The sequence below is a fragment of the Octodon degus genome, unplaced genomic scaffold (assembly GCF_000260255.1).
Source record: "Octodon degus isolate 3935 unplaced genomic scaffold, OctDeg1.0 scaffold00102, whole genome shotgun sequence".
NCBI classification, from domain to species: domain Eukaryota; kingdom Metazoa; phylum Chordata; class Mammalia; order Rodentia; family Octodontidae; genus Octodon; species Octodon degus.
This window is the reverse complement of record NW_004524678.1, coordinates 2,488,688-2,512,708: the sequence shown is the minus strand read 5'-3', so window position 1 is coordinate 2,512,708 and position 24,021 is coordinate 2,488,688. Positions and strand designations below refer to the sequence as shown.

The following is a 24,021-nucleotide window of genomic DNA, read 5'->3' as shown; positions in this document are numbered from 1 at the left end:
ATTGAACAAAGAAAAAACAAGAAGCAGTAATATTTGGAGGCAGGAATACAGAACAGTAGCTGACACGGCCCTGCTGAGCAGCAAGGCCCCAAGCCAGGGGAGAAAAGCTAAGAAACAGCTCAACTTTACCGACACAATTCTAAAACAGCTCAGGAACCGTCAGGGTCTTGTACATACAGAAAATACCAGGAAGGCTCTAAAATGAGAAGGAATGGTTCACAGCTTTTCCTATACGTGCACGTTGGCCCTACTGAAGAACAGTGATTTTTTTTTGGGGGGGGGAGTGGTGCCTGCATAAAACAGCTTGGTCATTTCTCAATCCCTGTTCCCCTCCCCCAGAACCCCTGCCCTATCTTCAAAAGCCCACCTTCTAGTTTCCTATCATCTCTCCTTTACTTTATTTATTTATTTATTTATTTACATTTTAGGTTCCTCATAGAAAAGATATAATGTTGAACTCCCTGAGTCTGACTTATTTTGCTCAAGTTCCATCCACTTTCCTACAATGATTTCACTCTTCTTTATAGTTGGATGATATTCCATGGTGTACCTATACAATTTCTTTACCCATTCATCAGCTGACAGGCATTGAGGCTATTTCCATCGTTTGGCTACTGTGCACTGTGACACTATAGACCCGGGTCCGCATGCATCACATGTGGTGTGGTCTCTGTAATACTTGCAGGACTATATCTAGGAGGGCCATGGCTGGGTCAACTGGTATTCCTACTCTTAGTTCTCTTGAGGGATCTCCATACTAATTTTGATAGTGAATGCACCAGTTAATATTCTTACTACCAGGGCAGGAAGGTTCCTTTCTCCACATCCTCTCCAGCAGTCACTGCTTTTGTGAGTTCAGGATAAGATGGAATCTCAAAGTAGTTTTGATTTATACTTCTCTGACGGCTACAGATGTTGAACATTTTTTTCATATACTTATGGGCCATTTGTATTACATTTTTGAGAAATATCTACTGAGCTCATCTGCCAGTTTTTAAATTTGGTCGATTCTGAGCAAAAATAGCAAAGCCTAAGGCACCACAATACCAGACTGCAAGTTACACTGCAAACCGACAGTAACAAAACAATGTACTGGCATGAAAACAAGACAGGTAGCCTACTAGAATGGGACAGAAGAGGACAAGGAAACCACACACACCTTCAGCTGTCTGATTTTGGACAGAGACCAAAAACACTGCAGAGAATACGATGTAAATAGGGCTCTTAAATTCTGCATAATATACAGCTGCTTTCTCTTAGTTCAGTGAGAAGGTTCTGAACTAATAGTGTTTAGACAAGATATCACGTCTGCATCTTGTACTAGGAACAACTACTACATGGACAACAATATTGCAATGTATTAACTATTGTAACTGTCCTACTAAGCTGTTTTGAAACTATCTCACTGCAACTTCTTTCTCAATAAAATTATTAAAATAAAAAAAAAATTCTGTCATGTCCTGTTTTCAGGTGAAGTCATACTCCACTGAATCCCAAGGCATTATGAAGCTTTCAGTTTTAGTTTTTTAACTTCAAAACTATTATGATATAATTCAAAGAAATGTCATAGCAAACAGATCAGAGGAATGACCTTCCCTAAAATAAAAATTTAAAAAACCATAAAAACATTAAAAATTTTTTAAAAACATGAAAACATAGCAAAAGAAAGTACACGGACAGACACTTTGGGAAAGGAGCTATTTCAAGCCAGAATGCTGAAGCGAAGCAAAGCAAAACACAAAACAGGTTTTTACCAAGTTCACAACAAGCTATAATAATGCTGACTCCAACTATTATGTAGACAAAATCCTGAGAGTTTTTAGTAATACCTGATTATTTGAAGAGAAGGAAATGAGATTTGAAAGAAATGGTGAGGAATCATACAGACGGAGTTGTCTCCTCCATCCTCCTTCCCTCAACTGGGCCAGCAAAAGACTCAGGGGCTATGCTTCCCCGCACATGAGATGCACGGCCCTCCCTCATGACAGGAGAGAGATGCGTAAAACATGTTCTTTAAAAAGAAAAACATGCAACCAAAGATACTTAAAATAAACAACTAAGGAACTAAGCCAGGAAAATTGCGGCTGGCAGGCCCTGAATTTATTTAAATGTAGAGGCAAGCCTTTTTTAAAAATGGGAATTATGGTTATCGAACAGACTATAATAAACATTATAGACCTATAAAAGTATAAAAATAACACTAACAAATATCAGAAACACAGCAAGAAGAGATAAAAACAAGTGCATGAAGCTAATTTCTTCATCTTTTAAAGTTAATTCTAAGATGAAAACATCAAGTTTTTAAAAATGATTTTTGATTTCTTACTGTGTTTTATAATACAATAATTTTCAACACTTTAGATGCTACTTTCTGAAGAATATACAGTGATAGCAAAATATTTATCATTCAAAAGTTCCATGATCCCCCCAGCTTCGCACTGATTTCCTTCTAATAAATTCAACAGCACTCATATGACAGGTCCGTGAATGGATTCACCACACTACCTGTACGTATCTACACAGATGCAGAGATGCCAACTACGGCAGCCATCTGAATACTGAGTGATGAAAGGGGACAACGTTTAAAATTTTTCTTTATACTTTGTTGATCCAGCCTAGCCCAGGTCCAGCAAGCGGCTTCCCTGTGCCCGTGGGACCTCTCCGGACCAAAAACTCAGGCACGCTGTGTGAGTGAGACCCTCTACTGCACCCTTGGGACCCCTCCAACCCTCCACAGCCCCCACTCCCAAGCCCGCTGAGTGAGTGAGAACTTCTGCAATGCTCTCAGTACCCCTAGATCCAGCCCAACCCCAAACCTGGCTAGTGTGTGGAAGAGCTTCGGCACTCCCCTGTGCTCCCTGGGCCAGGGGCACAACAGAGGGGCACCACAGGTTCATGGTTGTGCTAGCAGTGCACAACAGGTTCACTTCCAAGGGTTGCAGCAGGAAGGAGCTGAACACAACAGCTAGACCCAGGCCAGGCATAACTAGATAAACTCAAACTCAATAGATCTGCACTCGAATTTCAATAGGTGCTAAGGTTATAACTGCACCAAGGCTCTACACCAAAGGTCCAAGGTCAGTGCTATATGAAATGACAAAGACAAGGAGCAAAATGCAATCTCAGGCCTCGAGCCCACCCAGAACAAGTACAGAGGACACTAGCTCAGCTGAAATGAATGAACGAACAGCACCAGAAGTAAAGAAACAACAGCAGAAAGGTATAGAGGAACTCAGAGCAGAACTAATTCCTGAAATAAAAAAAGAAATCTCTGAATTCATAGCATATGAAGTAAAGAATCGAATACACAAACATATGGGGGAAATCCAATGCCCACCCAGAACAAGTTCAGAGGTCACTAGCTCAGCTGAAATGTATGAATTAACAGAGTCAGAAGTAAAGAAACAAAAGCAGCAAAGTATAGAACTCAGAGCAGAATTATTTTCTGAAATAAAGAAATCTCTGAATTCATAGCATCTGAAGTAAAGAATTGAATACAGAAACATATGGAGGAAACCCAATCTGAAAAAAACTCTGCAGTAAAAGAATTATTAACTGCCTCTAAAGAAGACATTGATGAAAAAAAAAAAAAAAACCCAGAAATTAGAAAAATGATGGACTCCTTGAATGAGCAATACAGGAAAGAAATAGATCACATGAAGCAGAGTCAAAGAGATATAGAGGAATTTAAAATCTCAATCACAAGCCTACAAAACTGTTTGAGTGAAAGTGAAGACAGACTTTCAGATCTGGAAGATGCTGGTGCAGCTAGTGAAAAGGTAAGAAAAGGTTTCTTAAAAACAACTAGGATGCAGGAAAAAAATAATCCATCACCTGCAAGACAATGCAAAGAATGAACAATGTGAGACTAATAGGCATCAATAAGCAAGATGGAGTCAATACAAATGATATAAAAAGAATATGGGCAGAAGTAATAGCAGAAAACTTCCCAAATATGAGGAAACAATCTGACATTCAGGTAACTGAAGCATACAGAACGCCAAGTAACCTCAACCCAATTAAAAGCACACCAAGACATATAATAGTCAAGATCCCAGAAATCCAGCACAAGAATAATATACTGAAAGCCGCTAGAGAAAAGAAGCAGATCACATTCAAAGGAAAACCCATCAGAATTACAGCCGACTTCTCTTCACAAACCATGAAGGCAAGAAGAGCATGGAGCAGAGTACTTCAAGTCCTCTATGAAAATGAATTCCAGCCCAGACTACTATACCCTGCAAAACTCTCTTTCAAGTTTGATGGAGAAGCGAAATAATTCCATGACAAAGAACAACTAAAGAATTTCATGATGACAAAGCCAACCCTACACAGACTACTGAAAGATGTTCTAGAGAAGGACCAAAATGATCAGAACTCCACAAACGAGAACAGAAGGAACCCACTAAATAAGGCAAACAATTAAACACAGAACAAAAAGGAGTAAACAGAGGCCGGTGAGATGGCTCAGCGGAATAAGCACTTCCCTGGCAAGCGCAAGGACCTGAGTCCAATCCCTGGTTCTGCCAAAAAAAAAAAAAAGGAGTAAACAACAGCAGGTAAATAACATGTCAATCATAAGTTAACACATCTCAAGTATAACCATCAATGTAAATGGACTCAATTCACCAACTAAGAGAAATAGACTGGCATAGCAGATTAGGAAACAAAACCCAACAATATGCTATATACAAGAAACACACTTAACTCATAAAGAAATTCATAGGCTGAAAGTCAAAGGATGGAAAACAATACTACATGCCCCAGCACCTCAGAAAAAAGCAGGATAGCAATCCTGTTTTCAGACAGTCTCAACTGCAAACCAAGAATGATCAAGCAAAATAAAGAAGGCCACTACATACTAGTTAGGGGAAAAATTCAAGAGGAAGAGGTAACACCCATAAATATGCATGCACCAAACACAGGAGCACCCAACTATAAAAAGCAAATCTTAATGGACATGAAAAATCTAATATCCAATACCACAATCTTAACAGGAGACCTTAACACCCCCTTATCCCAAAAAGATAGGTCAACCAGACAAAAACTTAGCAAAGAAGTGGCAGAACTGAATCAGAGTTTGGAACAAATGGACTTGGTGGACATATAGAGTGTTCCACCCAAACACAGCTGAATACACGTTTTTTTCAGCTGCACATGGTTCATTTTCTAAAATATACTTTGCTGCACTGTTTAAAATGCATGCAAACAAAAAATATTTTTTAAATAAAATGCATGCAGATTTTATTTTTTAAAAAGTATTAAGAAAAATCTACTTCAATGTGTTATCCATATTCAGGACAAGCCTTCAGCTTCTCACAGAAAAATCTGCTGACCGCCACTAGCTCATGAGTCTCTATGAAACTGTTTCGAGGCTGACTCTAAGGAAAGCAGGGCACCAGAAATCCTACAGTTCCAATATAGTCCAACTTTTCAAACAATGATCAAAGCACTTATAAACGAGATCTCCTCTCCACCACAGCACAGTCTGTGTGCTCCATGAGCACTCCAAGGGTCACTTTAACTACCATAGAGCATTTCACTTAGATAAGCTACGGAAAAATAAATTGAGGCATTATAATGCCACTTTAAGAACAGCCTGTCATCTAGACTGTCTTTAATAAGAACTACTGCTCAAACTCACAAAATCAAAGAAATATGTGCGAGAAACAGGGAACAGACATAACTCATTTAAGTAAAACATGTCTGTGAGTAAAAGTTTAATAAATTTTATGAGTAAGTTATTTATTCTATTAAAATAAGACACATACCAGCAGAGGTGCTTTCATTGTCTTAACAAACACGTGGATGTTCAGCGTTGTCACCGGCTGGCCCATCAGCGTTCTTCTGCATGGCTGAGCCAAGTCTGAGACGAGCTGACAATGAAAAAAGTAGAGATGTGCGTGTTCTATATCCTCAGAGCTGCAAATTAAAGAGCAGGGTCATCCACTTAATGAAGTTCAACACGTGATCCTTGTGCTAGCCAAAAAGACAATTAAATAACAATTAGGACTCAAGCTTCTGAATTACTGTTTCAGAAAGATGGTAAGATAATATTAGAACAAAATGAACTTGGGCCAAAACAACATACTATATTAAAAATTAATCGCAATATCTGATCAAACCATATGAGTCATGTAGGTTATTTTCTCCCTGAACCTTTTTATGCGGTAGCGTCTCGGTGGAGTTATGCACAGGCCTACGTAATTGTTCCAATAAAAGGATGTGATTGTGTGGACAATGAGATTATTTTGAAATATAAAAATGCTTTTCTAGACCTCTCCTATATGGATTGTCTAGTTTTAATTTAAGCCCAAAGCTGTTTTGAATAAACTTTAGCCAAAACAGGCCTTAAAATAAAAACCATGTGATGGTTTGTGGGAGTTTGTGACTTTATATCTAAAATACTACAAAGCTCAGCAAATATGGCCTGTAATTCAAGCTTTGACATTTCTTTCAATATGAGAACACAAAGATACACTTATAGTGGGAATAACGTTTGCCAAAATTAAAATAGCATGTAAAAAATCTCCACAAGACATTAGAAGAGTTTGGCAAAACACTACAAAATTTTACATTTAAAATATTTATTCTAATTCTTGGGACATGCTTTCTTTAAGTATTCAAGGTTCACTGATTTCAAATTTAATTTCAAATGATTAGAAAAAAGGCACTTAAAAGATACATTTAAAGCCAACTGTATTTTAGACCCTGTGCTAAACACAATGATGAAGATAAATAAGACAATTCAAATCCTCAAGGGCTTAAACTATAGAAGACATTTTAGTGAAATAATTAAACTGTAGTTTATTAGCATTATAATATAAAAAAATGTCGTAAGGAACAAAGAAACATTCCACTCCACCTCAGGTTGGAAAGGATGAGAAAGATCAAAAAACTTAAACAAGAAGGGACAGAATGGCTTCTCCAAGACAGAAAAAATGGACATTTCAAATAAAAGCAGTAAGACAGCTCAGGCTCCATGACGGTGTACAACTTCTGGAGAACTGCTGACAGGAAAGTTCTGAGTGCAGAAGAGCCCTTACATTAACATCTCTGAAACTATAAAATAATTTGAGAAAGTTCTTTCATCAGGGATCATTTGCTTGTAGGTAACAGAAGCCAAAGTGGGGTCCCGGGGAGCCAGCTCAGTAGCACAGAACCTGCCTGGCAAACGTAAGGTTGTAAATTTGATTCCCAGTACCAAGGGCGGGGGAGAAGAAACCAAAATGAGAACTTAGGTGACGTTCAAAAGAATACCTCACAGGATACAAGGAAAATTCAAATAATGATCGGGAAATAAGGATAACGACAGAAATCTATAAATTCCATATAGTGATCCACACAGCAAGAGTTCTGGGGCTTTCAGCTAGCCATTAACACTTTTCAGCTTCCAACTTATTCTGTGAAGACACTTTGCTGTTCTTTCTGTAATTGGGCAAAAATTGCGAATCCAGCTTCTCCACACCAAATTCGCTCAGAAGTGGATTTGCGAGACATAGGTCAGGGTCCCCATCTGATGTAATCCACTGACACATATGGGTGTGGAGGGTAATACCATGTGTGACCTACACAGACTCTCTGAGAAGGAATACTGAGATGGGAGGACAGGGAAGGGGACAAGGAAAAGAATTCAGATGTGCTGTTACAAAACATAAATAACATATAACACATGTACTAAATCCTATACCAATAAAAATGCTTTAAATTTAAAAAGGAGAGAGCACAGCCTGGCACCAGTGCCCGCCGGGCTCGTCGCTGTCACCACCCGGGCCTCGCTGGTGTCCCAGTGGCTGCGGGCGACGTGAAATCAGGATGTGGGGGGAGCCGCAGTCTTGTAGCTGGATCCCCAAGGAGGAGAAATTCTAAAGCAGTAGGAAGAAAGTGTTTCAGTTTGGGACACTTACTTGCCCCTGGAAATGGGGAATGGACTGTCAGACCAGACATCTATCCTGTCCAGCCTGCCTTCCTTTCAGTCCTACCACATTGTTATTCTGGGTTTGGACTGTGCTGGAAAAACAACAGTCTTATACAGGTTGCAGTTCAATGAATTTGTAAATACTGTACCTACCAAAGGATTTAACACTGAGAAAATCAAAGTGACTTTGGGAAATTCTAAAACAGTCACTTTCCATGTCTGGGATGTAGGTGGTCAAGAGAAATTGAGGCCCGTATGGAAGTCGTATACCAGACGCACAGATGGCATGGTGTTCGTGGTGGACTCGGTTGATGTTGAAAGGACGGAAGAAGCCAAAACTGAACTTCATAAAATAACTAGGATATCTGAAAACCAAGGAGTCCCTGTACTTATAACTGCCAACAAGCAAGATCTGAGGAACTCACTGTCTCTCACAGAAATTGAGAAACTGTTAGCAATGGGTAAACTGAGCTCATCAACTCCTTGGCATCTGCAGCCCACTTGTGCAATCATAAGAGATGGACTCAAAGAGGAACTGGAGAAACTGCACGATATGATAATTAAAAGAAGAAAAATGTTGCGGCAACAGAAAAAAGAAAAGATGAACATTGATATGTTTTATAGCTGTGTGGAGTAGGTTTTCTCTGGCCTGATTTTGACCAGCGGAAGAGTGTCTACAGCTGGTTTGCCTGTTTGCCCTCCTGGATGCTATTAAAGCTTTGTTTTGTTGAACAGTCAGATGCCCAACTCTTTCCTTGTGGGAGATGAGCAAATGCGGTGCGTCTTCAAGAGGTCTCTTCTCCCTACCCCACATCTTCCAGTACTACCATTTTGGGAAGGCAAGCAAGGGTAGTACATTGATCAGAAAACAGTTGTGGAAATTTGATCTGAAGTTAATGAAATAAAACTTTGAAGAGTGAAATAAATAAATAGGAGAAAAGCCTGCTTAGGCAGACTCGGGGACCAGGGTTCAATCCCCGGTGTGCCAGCTCCATCCCCAGGGCACGCTGAGACAGCAATGGAGACTGGGCATGGTAGCGCGTGCCTGTAATCCCAGCATTTGGGAGGCTGCAAACAGGAGAATCACTGAGTCCTGTCTGTGTAGTGAGACCCTGTAGACCCTGTACATGCTGTACTAAATATAAAAATAAAAGTAAAAAGAAGGAATATGGAGAAGTAGCAGAAAGTAATGGAGCGTACAGCACTCTACCTCCTTTTCTATCCATCTCCTTCATCATGAACTGATACATAATTTGAAACACACTCAGGCCCAAGATGAGACAGTAATCAATATATGAATCTTATCCAATGGGAGAGCCCCAAAAAACAGAATAATGTAATGTCCCACATGTACAAGGTATTCAGTATTAGCTGAACAAAGAATGAAAAAAGTAAAAGAAAAAAACCATCTGCCTTACCCCACTATTAGAAAAGCCAGTCCTAGCTAACACTTGATTTAAAAGGCCTGTCCCCAGAGCACTGTCTTCAGAACACAGAACACATGGTCCCATTCAGGGACCTCAGGTCCAGGTATGACTCCTCAGTATCTTGTTATTTACGCAGAAATGATAATTCAAACTTCCCCAATACAGTGTGCTCAAAAGTAAACAAAACATGGGGTTGGGGAGATGGCTCAGTAGAATAAGTGCTTACCTGGCAAGGGCCTGAGTTCAATCCCCACTTCCACAAAAAAAAAAAAAAAAATTAAACTAAAAGTACACAAAACAGGATAACTACATTTTCAATTGCAACTTGGAAATGGAGAAAAGTGAAAAAAAATCCTTCCGGAATAACACCATGTTTTGCTCTTAAATCAAAGAGCATAGTGGCATACCCCTATAATTCCAGCACTCGGGAGGCTGAGGCCGGAGGATCGCTGTGCGGGAGGATCACTGTGAGTGTAAGACCAGCCTGAACTACAAAGTGAGTTCAAGGCCAGCCGGAACTGCATAGTGATACCTTGTCTCAAAATCAATCAATCAATCAACCAATCCAACAGAAAAATCAGAGGAAAGGAGAAAGGGGCAGTGGGCAAAAAGAGACAGACAAGACAACAGACAAGGCTTTCTCCATTGGGAACTAAGCGGACAACAAACAAGCACAGCTGCAGGCTCTGCTGAATGAGTTTTGTGGCTCACAACTCCGGGGACTCCCGACAGCGAAGCTTTGCGGTCCTCCCCGTACAGGCCTCACAGCGCTGGAAACCTGCTGCTCACAGAACTGTGAGCGCGCATTCGATTCTGAAGTCACTGCTGAGGACACCAGCAGAACACCGAGGAGCGAATCCTGGAAAGAGCGACGTAATGGCGTACTAAGCAATAAAATGTAACTTCGCCTTCAGACTTTCTTCTCCACGCGCCCCGATCCCCACGTGATTTCACTTCATCGGTCTTCCGCACATCGGCTTCCAAGCTTTCAGGGTTGTAAACGGGCCTTAAGCAACTGCGTGTAGTGTATCAAACAGCTACTACGTCCTGAGAGGTGATGCTGTCGTTAAAAGGTTAATTACCATTTTGCCTTGCTCTGGGTTACCTGTCCTGAAGGGCTGTGTGATAGTAAATGTAGTTTTAAAATGTACTGGCTATTGTTTGTGTCTTCAAGTACTAAATGAAAAAGAAAATTTAAACAATGCCCTGCCAGAAACACTGAAAAGTAGTTTTTCTATCTAGAATTGTAAACTAGAAGCTAGACAAGAAAAGTAAATTTTAAAACATCCCGTTTTAAAAACTATGTAGCTAGGCATGGTGACACATGCCTGTGACTCCAGCCCTCTGGAGGCTGAGGCCAGTGTGGGCTACACAGTGAGTCAAGGGCAGCCTGAACTACATGGTGAAACTCTATCTCAAAAACACAAAAATAAAAACAAATAAACACTACTTAAATTCATTTAGGATTAGAATGACAAAGTAACTAGCAAAAAACTCATAAACAAGATATAAAATCAATAAACAAAAACCAAACATTCTCATGCCACCCACTGAAAAAACAACTGGAAAAAATTCTATTCAAATAGCTTCAAAAAATCAATGCCTAGGAATCAACCTAACCAAGGAGGTGAAAGACCAACATCATGAAAATTATACCACTTTGAAGGAAAAAATTGAAGCGGACATCAGAAAATGTTGAGACGTCCCTTGTGCTTGAATTGGCAGAATCAGTACCATTTAAGTGGCAACAAACCAAGAAGTATGTGAAAAATGCTGAGCATCTTGTGGAAAATGGTGAGCATCTTCGGCCACTAAAAAAAGGCAAACCAAAACACCACCGAGATTCCATCTCACTCCAGTTAGAGTGCTGCTGGCAAGGACTCAAGGATAAATGATGCTGGCAGGGCTGGGAGGAAGAAGGCATGCTTCTCCATTCTTGGTGGGAACGTAAACTAGCGTAGCCACTCTGGAGATCAGTACGAGATTCCTCAAAACACTAAAAACACAGACAGAAATTTCACTTGACCCAGCTAACACTGCTGGACATCTTGCCAAAAGAATGATACAGTTAACATATTACAGCGATACATGCATAGCCATGTTGATAGCAGTGCAATTCACAACAGCTAAATTATGGAAGCGGCCTAGATACCCACCAACAGGTAATGGATAAAGAAAATGTGATGTACGGGGCTAGGGAGATAGCTCAGTGGCTTGTGCGCCTGCCTGGCAAGCACAGGTCTTGAGTTCAAGCCCCAGTATAAAAAAAAAGTGGTGCGCATACAATGTGGAGTATTACTTAGACATAAAGAAGAATAAATATAATTTGTAGGAAAATAAAAGGCTCTTGAGACCATCATGTGAAGTGAAATTGAACAGGTATAGAAAGTTAAATATTGTATGTTTTCTCTTACATAAGAAAAGCAAAATATAAGTAATCTGAAGGAAAATAAAGGAGTGACGGTAGGAAACAGGAGGATAAATTTTTTGGAAATTGGGAAGGGGATCTAGAGATGTGTGAGAGAAAATAACAAAAGATAAAGGAGATCAAAAGTGATCAATATTGTGTGTGTGTGTGTGTGTGTGTGTATGTACCAATCCTCCCAAACTGTAGAGAGCCCATGCCGCGAATCGCGGCTTCAGAACCAAAACTCCTAGGGATCATTGGGTGAGGCCTGCTGCAGCCCTTGAAGCCTGCGCTAGATTACCCCTCCCACCGAGTGTGCCAAGATGGCGCTCATTTCCTGCTTCCGCAGTCTCTATACACCCGCCTATAATGATGTAAGATACCTTCCCTGAGATTGTAACCAATGGCGCTGTAACATGTATCAACCCTCGATTGGACAGTGTGAGGATATAAAAGAAACGCTCCGCGACGCGGAGGGTCAGAGACAGGAAGAGGGACAAAGAGAGGAACTGTGCTCTCTCGGGGCGCATCACTCAGGAGAACGATTAAAGCCTTTCCGCCGCACAAATCGTGTTGAGTGCTTTCCTGCTGGACGGGAGGGCGCCCGACACCAAACTAATGGAATTATTATGTATCACATATACCAATAAAAAATGTTACATGTGGTAAAAATAAATAAAACAAATAAAAGATAAAATAGCCCCATTACCAAAAGGGATCTACAGATTTAATGCAGTCTCCATGAAACTTCTGAGGACAGTCTTCTGAGAACTAGGAAAACTAGTCCTCAAATTTGTATGGAAACAAAAAGAAGACCCAGAATAGCTGGAGCAATCCTGAGTAAAAAGATCAAAGCTGGAGGTACCACAATACCCGATTTCAAGCTACACTTCAAAGCTAGAGTAACAAAAACATGGCACTGACATACAAAAAAGATACAAAGAAACACAGAACAGGTCAGCCAGATAGCCCAGCGGATGGGCAGACCCAGGGGCCAGGGGTTTGATCCCCAGTATGCTGGTCCTGCCCCTGGGGTGCACTGAGATGACACCTGAGACTGGGCGTGGTGGTGCACACCTGTAATCCCAGTGTTCGGGAGGCTAAAAACAGCAGGATCACTAGGAGTCCAATCTGTACAGTGAGACCCTGTAGATCCTGTACTAAATACATAAAAAATAAAAAACACAAAACAAACTCACCCACTTTCGGCCACATGATTTTTTTTTTTTTTTTTTTTTTTCCGGAACCAGGGATTGAACTCAGGCCCTCGCGCTTGCCAGGCAAGCACTTATTCTACTGAGCCATCTCCCCAGGCTCCACATCCTTTTAGAGAAGGAAGCAAAAGCATACATAGGAGAAAAGACAGCCTTTTTCCCCCAAATGATCCTGAAAACTGAGCATCTTCTATAAAAGATAGAAATTAGATCCCTATCTCATGCTGTTCCAAAATCAAATCAAAATGGATCGAAGTTCTAAATATAAAAACAGAAACTTTGAAACTGCTGGAAGAAAATGTTAAGAGAAATAGTTGAAGCCACTGGCATAGGCAAGACTTCTTCAATAGAGCTCTAACAGCACAGAAAGTAATACTAGGAATCAACAAATGGAATTACATCAAATTAAAAAAAATAAACAAACAACTGGCAGAGTAAAGAACTCAGAATGGGAGGCTTTTGCTAGCTACTTTTCTGATAAGGATAGACAGGTAGGCAAGAAAAAGAACTCACAATATTAATTAATGCCCCAAAATATGTTCGACATTTTTAGCCATCAGGAAAACACAAAACAAAACTACACTGAGATTCCACTTCATCCCAGTCAAAGTGAAGACCATCAAGAACAGAGGGCGCGGGGCTGCTGAAAGTGCCTGCTTGGGCAAGCTCAGGCAAAGCGCAGGGACCCCAGTCTGAGCCTCAGCACCACATACCATGCCAGCCCTTCCCCCACAGGTGGACTGAGCTGCCCCCCCACCACACACACACCCCCGAGCAGAATGGGTGATAGATGCTGGTGGGGATGTAGAAAAAAAGAGGCCTTCTCCACTGGTGGGAAAGCATGCTAGGAGAGCTGCGATGGAGAGAAATATGAAAAGTCCTCAAAAAAAATATTAGTGGAAATACTATCTGCCGCTGGCGTGGTGGCACACATCTGTAATCCTCAAGAGGCTGAGGCAGGAGGATTGCTGCCAGTTCTAGACCAGCGTGGGCTACAAAGTGAACCCAAGGCCAGCCTGAACTGTATAGCAAGACCCTGTATCAAAGAGACCAAAAAAAAAAAAAAAAAATTAAAAAAGAAGTATCTTTTGACCAGCCATACCTCTGCTGATCATATTTCTAAAAAAATTAAAGACATATTATAGTGATACATGCACACCTGTGTTTAGAATGGTGTAATTCACAGTAGCTAAGCTCTGCAAACAGCCTAGATACCTGCCAACAAATGACTGAAAAAAGAAAATGTGGTATATACACAATGCAGTATTAGCCATGAAGAAGAATATAAGGTCATCCACAGGAAAGTATAAGAAACTAGACACTGTCATGCTAAGTGAAATAAGCCAAGCTGAGAAAGCTAAATATCTCATCCTTTCTTATATGAGAAACCTAAACTGTATATAAATGAATAAAATGGAAAGAGGATAGAAAGGCTCCTGGAGATGGAGAAGGAGATTGAAGGAGGGCGCAAGAAAGAGAGAGGGAAGTACAGGGACTGAAAACAATCAGGCTGTGTTACACGGATGCACCAATTCCCCAAGATGCATTACAAACATGCAGTAATAAAAACGATTAAAAATTCAATCCCCAGTCGTGGTGGTGCATGCCTATAATCCCAGCTCTTGGGAGGCTGTAAACAGGCTGATCACTACAAGTCTAATCTAGTAGTGAGACCCTGAACCCCCTGTGGAATCTTCCCCAAAATACAAAAAAAAAAAAAAAAACAAAACAAACCTCCCACAAAGAACACCTGGTGCTCTGCTTTGAAAGCTAGTACTTTACCTGCAAGCTGACTGCGGCGTGGGGTTGAGGGGTCCTATTCCTACGACACCTCACTGGGCCGCTCGGGGCATCCCTTCCCGCGGCTGCCCCCCTCCCTGCCCTCTCCGCCTGCCGCTGTTTCCGCGGGTGTCCACCCTGCGCCAGACCAAGGAAGGGCAGCTCATGCGTCGCGCGTGAAGCCGCATCTGCTCCGCATTCCTGCGGAGGAGCCCACGCCGTGAGAGAATCCCGGAAACGTTGACCAAGAACGTGAAAGAAGCGAACAACAAAAAATCGTTTCCGTGCGCCTCTTATACATACCCGACACTTTCCAAAAGGCCAGTTTCCGTGGTTAAAACAAATTGATAGGTGGTCCCATACACAAAGGCTGCTCCCATGACTGCTCTGTGCTCTGAAGCAAAGGTGGAGAGAGGGAGAGAGGAGGCGTTAGTCGGTGGGACTCCCCGCAGCCTTTACTGCGAATGCCCCCCACTGCCCTCACTTCCTATGACACTTAGAGGAAGCCCCTGCAGGAGCCCCAGATGCGCAAATGCACGCAGTTCGAGAAGTTAGGAAAAGTCCGCTCTACTCCAGGTGAGAGAACTGGGCGAATACCACATACGATAAATGAGTGATTGTTTTTTCCCAGTACTAGAGAACACAGTATGAATTCACAGCTTTGGTACGTTAAGTTTTATACATGTCTACATATATTGATTTTTAACCAATCTTAGCGACAATCCTATATGACGTATTAAGAAAAACAGCCAGGCATGGCGGCTTACACCTGCAGTCCCAGCACTGGGGAGGCTGAGCACAGAGGAGCACTGGCTATTGCCAGCCCGGGCCACGCGTCATCCCCTGAACCTAAACAACAACTAGCAAACAACAACTAACCACCAGCCATTTTCCTGCCCTCCATCCCCTTACCATTTGCCAAATTACAACTGCTTTGAAGTCTTCCACTATTTATTTTGGTATTTGCCTCCATGTATCGACATGACATCATATATATGGGGAGGGAAGACAATGAATGTATACACACTTCAGGAGAAGAAATTAGTATGACCTTTTCTCAGTCAATGGTGATGCCCTTCTATGGGGGACGCTACAGGATGTTGTGCACCGCAGAAAGCCCTCTACACAGCCAGCCCGTAGAGAAGGAACTGAAATCGCATGCGCAGCGAGGACCAAGGTTGCCCAAGCAGCATCCGCCGGACCACTGAACGTCTGGCAGCTCATGGCCCCCACCTTGAGCACCTCTTGTGATTGTACAAGCCAAAGGTAACCTGTACCAATAGCATAATAACTCAATAAATTATACAAGTTTTTGTTTTCCGGAAATATATCTATATTTTGTCGGACTCTACACCCCCACACACAATGTAAATAGATATAAAGGTCCATTATTTATTTATTTCCCACTATGGAAGATAATAAATGCAATCTCTTTTCTAAAACACAGCACCAGGCCGGGCATGGTGATGCACAGCTATAATCCCAGCACTTGAGAGGCTAAGGCAGGATTGCTGTGAGTTCAAGGCCAGTGTGGACTAAAAAGTGAATTCAAAGCCAGCCTGAACTGCATAGTGAAACCCTGCCTCAAAACAACAGGAAAAAAAGGGGCCTGGAGTAGCCTAGTGGTGTGGCAACTGCAAGGTCCTAAGTTCAATTTCTGGAGGGGAAAAAAACAGCTCCAAGAGTGTACCCGATTCCCATTCCCTCAAATCATCTAGCTTTTATTAATGTTCAAAGTTTACACTGCGGTGGCTCAGAAAGCATCATTTACAGACAAACCATTCAGTGAAGAGCAGCCATGCTTTTCAGACAACTCTGCTGTCATGCAGTTATAATGCTTTAAATTGCATTTTAAACAATCATTTTAGATTTTTTCCTTGATTCTATACTCTTCCATGGTCTATTCCTCGATTCCTTACATATCAGGCACCCTGTGGCGTCCACTGTCTTACAGACACTTGTGCGGAGCCCTGAGCCGCCCCACCACGGATGCCGCCACCCAGGGCCTGCCTGGGCGCTCGCGCTCTCCCTCCAGGCCGAGTCCTTCGCCTGCTCCCCCATCTCTCCTTTGTTTCTACTCCCTTGCTCCCACTCTCCTGTACCTCCTTGTGAGAGATACAAAGCACAACTTTTTTGCCACCCTGCACTTCTGAACATGTCTTAATTTCACTTTCACAATTAACTAACGCTGCCTGGACATAGACTCCTCGGTTCAAGTCGTGTCCCCAGGAGCGCTGAAAACATTGTTCATTTTCATCCATTTCCAGAACTGCAGCAGACAAGTCCAGTGCTATTCTGGTTCTTGATCCTTCAGTAGGAAACTCTTCTTTCCTCTGGAAGATTCTAAAATGGTCTCATTTTTGCCCATTTCATAGAAGTTTCAAAATGAGAGGCCTTGGTAGTCACCCTCTATTGTACGACTCAACAGGCCTTTCTAATCTGAAAGCTCAAATCCTTCAGTTCCAGAAATTATTTTTTTTTTAATTTTTCTGTATTTTAGGGAAGGGTCTACAGGGTGTTGGATCTCACTACTAGATCGGACTCATAGTGATCCTCCTGTTTCCAGCCTCCCAAGTGCTGGGATTACAGGTGCCTTACCCCATGCCCAGTCTCAACTGCCATCTCGGCATACCCTGGGGGTGGGGCCGGCACGGCAGGACCAGGGATCAAACCCCAGGCCCCTGCGCCTGCTTGCACAGAAAATGTTCTGGAAGTATTTCTTTTAGTAATTCCTCCCATTTGCGTGTTATTTTCCCTTTTCTCCTCTATACCATGTCCAGGCAGTGATCCTTCCCCGCCTCTCTAGTAGTAGAAGCAGATTATCATCAGATTATCCCACTCACCACCCTGAGGTGGGAGATTAAAGGATGGTGAGTCAGCTAGACAAAAGGGTGTGACCTGTCCCTGACAGAGAACCAGAAAGAAGGCTGCAAAATAAGGTGTGACCTGTCAATCACAGAGGAGGCTGCATAACACAGTGTGCCCTGCAATTAGGAGAGAAGCCAATTCAGAGTTCAGAGCAGCTTCCAAAGATGTGGATCTGACGTTAGGAGGATATAAAAGATGAAGGCCACTGGGCCTCGTGGCCACCGTCTCCTTACCCTGCCAGGGACCTGCCCTGCACACAGGGTATATTTCCTCTCTTCTTTTTCACTTCTACTTTTTACTTCTTTTTTCTTTAATAAATGAAAATTCTGCATTTCTCAGTTGTCTCCATGTAATTCTTTAATTAGGACAAGATCCTGGAGCCAATGGCTACTCCAGTGGCCAACAACAACCCCACCCTAACCAGCATCACTTCCCTAATTCCATGAAGAATGCCTTTTCTGTCACATGGCTGTGTGAGTGTCACAGTGTTCTGTCACACTGCGTCGTGTTCTTCAACACTGCTGTCATAGTCTCTGGTGTTTTTATTCTCTGCAGATGGTCTATTCAAAATCCAAGCCTCTCAGTTCTCAGTCTTCCCTAATCCAGTGACCTCTCTTAAGCTACAACTTTACCTTCACTGTTACGGTCTCGCTCTAAGCCTCGTATAACCTTTGGGTAGCATCCCACACATATAATCACACATCTCTAGGCCACTCTGTCAGGTACACAACTCTAACTCAGCAAGACCAGAGAGCCATAGATTCTACTAACATAAAGATTCAACACAGGGACACGGATCAAACTAACTTGTGGGTCCTTAACTTGTAACTCATTAAAGGCACGTGTGTGTGTGCCTAAAAACCAAAATGTGATTCTTCTCTTGAGCCTACAGATGCCCAGTAGATCACTAAAAGTAGAACAGGGCTTTACTTCATTTTGCAACACTCTGGGTCAAATTCGCTCTTAGCTCTACATATAGGTATGTTAGAAAGTATCTGTTTGACTCTTTAAAATAAATTAAAACCAAAAAAAAAAGACAAGGAAAAAAAATTAAGATTTCTTGATAGCAAATATCAATATTCAATAATTTCCCCAATCTTGCATAACTATATCTGTTAATCTGAGCAAGAGATTTGACAATAAAAATAGATAGTAGAACAACCATTGTTAATTAGCTATTGCTGTTTTAAGAATCTGTAACAATGGCATTGTTGCATATTACCCTGTTTCTGTCTTTTTTCTATAGGTTTTTGCTTCTGTCTTTACTCTTCAAAATAAAATTTAAAGAAGTATCTGTCTAAAACCTGGCAAGACAAGGTTTATTAGCCCTACACTTAATTCGCCCATGTCATCTCAACTGAGATGCCAAGATAAGCCACTGTCCAACACAGGGCCACCTCAGACTCAGGGCAGAGACCCACCTGCCTGAGACTGTCCCAGGCAGAAGCGGTCGTCTCACAGGACTTGCTTGCCCTCAAACCAGCAGGATTCCTCCACAGCCAGAAACCAGGGCTAGATCCTGATTAGGCACAGCAAACCCTGCCTTTGAGCCTTTGTGAGGGGCCAGTCTGAGCCAGCTCCTCCAACCTGCACCCTTCAGTCACCCCTTCCACTCTCCCAAACTAGGGCCACACCACCTACCTGGCAGTTCTCATCTTAATTTCAGTATCATTTAATTTGTATGCCTTCTCTCTTCCTTGAAGCTCTGAGAGCCCGAGCAACACCTTTAGGTCCTTGCTGGAACCTGAACATCTGGACTTTCCTGGTTTCTACTGATTTTTTTTTTTTTTTTTTTTTGGATTTTTGTTTTTGTATTTAATACAGGATCTACAAGGTCTACAGGGTCTCACTATTAGATCGGACTTCTAGTGACCCGCCTGTTTACAGCCTCCCAAGACCTGGGATTACAGGCAGTGCCACCAGACCCAGTCTCACCGTGCCCTGGGGGCAGGGCCAGCATGGCAGGTCTGACCCCTGCATCTGCTTAAACAGGTGCTTTAATCTGCTGAGCTATTTGGCCGGCCCTTTTCCACTGATTCTAGAAGCCTAGTAAAGCACCCTCCAAAATAATTAGAACTAAAAATGTCCCTATTTTATCATATTTTATATGATAAAATAACTCGCTGGAGAAAACTGTTTTGGTCTAGAGGCTACTGTTAGCCTGTGTCACTAAAACGCAATTACTGTTTGACTGAAGGAGGATGGTGTAGCACGCGAGGGAAAAAAAAATCCCAGCAGCAGACAGAAACACTGTACCTCTCTCAGAGCCTGGCTCCTTTGCTTCAGACATCAAAACCTAAGCAGCTAACCCTCAGCCCCGCTGCACAGTCTGTGGGAGCTGGGAGAGCTCCTGGGTAAATCTGGACAGGATACTCAAAGAACAGAGGCTTCTGCGCCACCTGGCTTCTCAGAACAGCGGGAGGCACATTTTGTTCTCCATCTAGGTCTGAGTAAGTGCAACTGTATTTCGGACTATTATGCTCGACTGTTTCCCAAACTTACCAATATAAAAGAATCATAGGATGCTTGTTAAAAAGACAGTTAAGTAGAGATTTCCAGGCCTCAGGCCACACCTGCTGCTTCAGCCTCTCCAGCCTCGTTAGAGAAGCCCAAAATGGAGACAGAGCCCAGCGGCCTCTCATTAGGCAGGCAAAGGCTCTTCCACGGGAAGCAGGGCCATCTGCGGCAGAGGCTCTTCTCCCCTGGCACGATGGTCCTAGGTTCTTCCCACGCTCAGGGCAGAGCCCCTGCTGTCCCCAGCTGGCCCCTGGCGTGAGCCCTCCTGTCAGCAGGACCTGGGGTCTGCTTGCCTTCTGGGGCCCTCTAGCTAAGGAACACATTCTGCCACAGAAGGCTTCTGGGAGACAGGAGAGGTACTCCAGCTGGAAGCCGCGGAGGGGCAGGCCCGGGGAGGGAGGGATGGAGGGCCCTGCGTCCCAGAGCTATCCCTTCCCCGCATCGCACTCAGGACTGCCCGCCGTGCACCTGTGCACTGGGGAGACAAGCTGTGTCTGTGTTTCAGCTACTGTGCATAGACAGGGGCACACGTGTCTCCTCCAGGTGTGGATTCCATTCCGTTGGCCGTTTACCAAACACGGATCGAGTGATCCCAGTCAAGAACTGCATGCAGCTGCCTGCTTCAGTGGTGCGGCCCCAGCCCTAGGGGGAAAGAAGGGGTCCTGGAATCACGGCAGAATGAGACTGCCCATGTAAGGTGCTCCCCAAGGTAATCATGACCCATCAACTGATGAAAGAGTGGTTAGAAAAACAAACCTGTCCGGCTCTACCTGGTTACCCCAGACCAAGCTACAGAGACCCCTCAAAGGTGTCCCTGAAGGGCTCACAGAGACTGACTGTGAAAGGGGAGATGACAAAGGCCACCCAGAAGCCAAACTCAAAATAAAGGCAGACGGGAAGGGGAGCTCCTGAAAACCCTCTATCTGCAGGGTTACTGAAACAAGTTCTTACTTGGCAAGCAGAAATGCCAAGGTGAGAAGAAAATACGATGTGATGTCAACAGTCAAAAGCAGAAAGGCAGAGCTGGGATGCAGGCGCTTGCTCCCCCACTTTTACGAGGACCTTAGGATCAAACAAATTCTGGCATATGGCTTGTTAGGACTGTGTTTATACTAACTGCCAAAATCTGGGTAATTTCAGTTAAGAACTTCATATTATTGAAAATATATAGTAAATCTCAGATCATCACTGAGTTACTTTTCATCCTCCATGAGTTAAGAAAACTAACACGATATTTCTCAACTTATGCAGAACTACATCCCTGCACATGTGGTTAGAAAAATTCCTACGAGCCATCTGACGGGATGAGGAAAAGGGAAGCGCCAGGTCTGACGGTGAAGTTCTTCTGATGTAGCAGATCAGCAGAGGTAGAAACAGTCAGACTTGTTGGTTTGATTACTTGCTCAGTTTGAGATCTAGGGAAAAGGCTACCGCTTTCAGGCTGTTTTCCTAAATGTAGAAGGGATTAGGGAAAACAAATGCAGGCCCAAACCATCTCCCGAGCCTACTAGGATTAAACTAAACTCAGAATCTCCCATCACAGATATATGCTAGTCTGTAGCTTGTCACAAGGAAGAAGGGTTTATCTGGACAAAAATTAATTTCTTGGAAATCAATTAAATGGAAATTTGCGGGTGTGGAAATTCTGGAGGGACTAATGGTTTCAACTGTGTTTTCTCTTTCTGGTCTCTCTCGCTCAGAGATGTCTTCCTGTCCCACAGCTTTATTTCTTGAATTTACATCACCAGTCTATATCCCAATATAAAAATGCAGTCTAGTGATACCCACGCACCTTGGCTGTCTGTCCGGGTGTCAAGGGTCACCCACTTGGACGTCTTATGGTATTTCTTGAGGATGACACCTAAAGGTCAAGTCCAGAGCCTCCCCTCCACACCTTCTAGTCCAGTTTACTTCCAGTCTTTCCCACTTCAGTTATTAGCATTTCACTTTTCAAATACCTCAGACCAAAAGCTCAGAGCCACCTTTGTCTCCACTATTTCTTGATCTATATCCAATATGACAGCAAATTCTGTTTTCTCCTACATCTAAAGTACTTCTGAAGTTCACACTTATTGTTACCCCCCACTGTTAAAAGTCCTGGCCCCAGTCACCCACCCTCACCTCTCGCCTACATTACTGCCATAGATCCCAAATTTTCTCTGTTATTTTACCTTTGCTTCTTCTAATCTATTCCAGACCCAAATAGTCAGACTAATGCTATTAAAATATAAATCAGGAAGTTCTCATTCTGTATAGCAGCAGCAGTGGAAGACCCTCCTCACTCATCCCTTTTACTGACTAGGAGAAGCTCTGGAGAAAATTGAACCTGAGGGCTCTAGAAAGTAAAGAAAAGCAAGCTGATTGTGAAATATTATTTCACAAATATACTATGCTCAGTAACATAACATAGCCAGCAAGCTTCATGTGTATAAAAATAGAGTTCCCATAAGTGATTTATTTCCTAAAAGCGTTTACAATTGCTATAATGACTCTAATGGCACTTCACCATAACACGGTTACACTGCAACAATGCACAAAGTCTTGAAAACAGAACTATAATTTGGTCATGAAATGTTTATAAACTTCTTTACCATAAGCTTAGATATTAATGCTCAGGTGATGCTGTCAAAAAACAGATTTAAAGAAAAAAATCATTCTAAGCAACAAACTAGTCAGTGCTGCGAGGACTGTAAGGAAATAAAAATAGTAATAGTTAATATAAAACACTTACAAGATATTCTAGGGAACATTTTAGTTATTCCAATTCATTGTGCTGTTCACAATAAAACTAAGACAAGATTATCGTCTCCATCTTAATGACTTGGGGACTCAAATCCAGGAACTTGTCCAAGGTCACACTACAAGTAATCGGAGGAAGAAGTCTAATGAAGTCTAATGTACTCTGTATCTTATTCAGTCATTACATTATTAGTTCTTATCCAACCATTAACTAGATTATGCTGCCCATTTAGAGAAAGACGACACAATAGTAAAGATTGTGTTGTAAATTCTGTTGTAAATACTGTCTGTACTCTACTTAAAGTATGTTGATATACTCACACAAGTACACAGGCATAGCAAAGATGAAAGCCGAACTTCATGAATACCTGGAGTGCCAATGGCTCTTACATATGAAAAGATCATATCTGCTTTTCCTTTCACAGTATTTTCTACATTCTGAAGGTCTTCGAGGGTAGTGATATACTTCACTTCGTTAAAAAGAAGAGCACTAAAATAAACACATATCAAATTAGTAGAAAATATGACAAGTATGAATTACATCATAGGCATATATTTTTGTTAAAGTTACTTATTTTAAAAAAATTAATCCGGGGTGGTGGCTTACTCCTGTAATTCCAGCATTCAGGAGGCTGAGGCAAAAGGATGACTGTGAGTTCAAGGCTAGCCTGAACAGCATAGCAAGACCCTGTCCCAAAAAAATTAATCAATGATGAACATGGTAGGGTACACCTGTAATCCCAACAGTTGGGAAGCTGAGGCAGGACTACAGGTTGGAGCCTAGCATGGGCAGTTTAGCAACTTAGTGAAACTGTCTCAAAATAAATAAATATAAAAATGTCATTATAAGTGTATTTTATACTTCAGAGACGTGTGGCTCAGGGCAAAAGCTCTGGCTGGGTTCAATACCCAGCACTAAAAAAAAGAAGAAATTTAACTCCTTTGAACAAATCAGCAGTTACAAGAACCTACGCATTTTAAGGGCTGGGAATATAGCTCAGTGGTAGAGCACTTGCCTGGTACGCCTGAAGACCTGGTACCTCGAAGTGCAAACCCACACCCACACGCACACGACATAACAGAAAACCTAGGAATTAAAATCAGTTTCTGGGGGCCTGAGTTCAATCCCCAGTTCCGCAAAAAAAAAAAATA

At 42.3% G+C, this 24,021-nt stretch overlaps 2 protein-coding genes across 4 annotated transcripts in view; one reads left to right on the top strand and one right to left on the bottom strand.

Annotated features, from left to right (window-relative positions):
• Txndc16 (thioredoxin domain containing 16) overlaps positions 1–24,021 on the bottom strand; it is a 126,378-nt gene that overhangs the window by 68,349 nt on the left and 34,008 nt on the right. For all 3 annotated transcript variants that reach the window (XM_023723756.1, XM_023723755.1, XM_004638789.3), the window contains 3 exons: positions 23,238–23,359; positions 15,049–15,139; positions 5,772–5,922 (listed from right to left, as the gene is read on the bottom strand). In XM_023723756.1, coding sequence (XP_023579524.1) covers positions 5,772–5,922; positions 15,049–15,139; positions 23,238–23,359 — 364 coding nt within the window. The remainder of the gene's footprint in view (positions 1–5,771; positions 5,923–15,048; positions 15,140–23,237; positions 23,360–24,021) is intronic.
• LOC105743139 (ADP-ribosylation factor-like protein 4A) lies at positions 7,812–8,555 on the top strand. The gene has a single exon (XM_012516345.2). It carries the CDS (start codon positions 7,920–7,922, stop codon positions 8,553–8,555), a length of 636 nt encoding a protein of 211 aa, XP_012371799.1. The 5' UTR covers positions 7,812–7,919.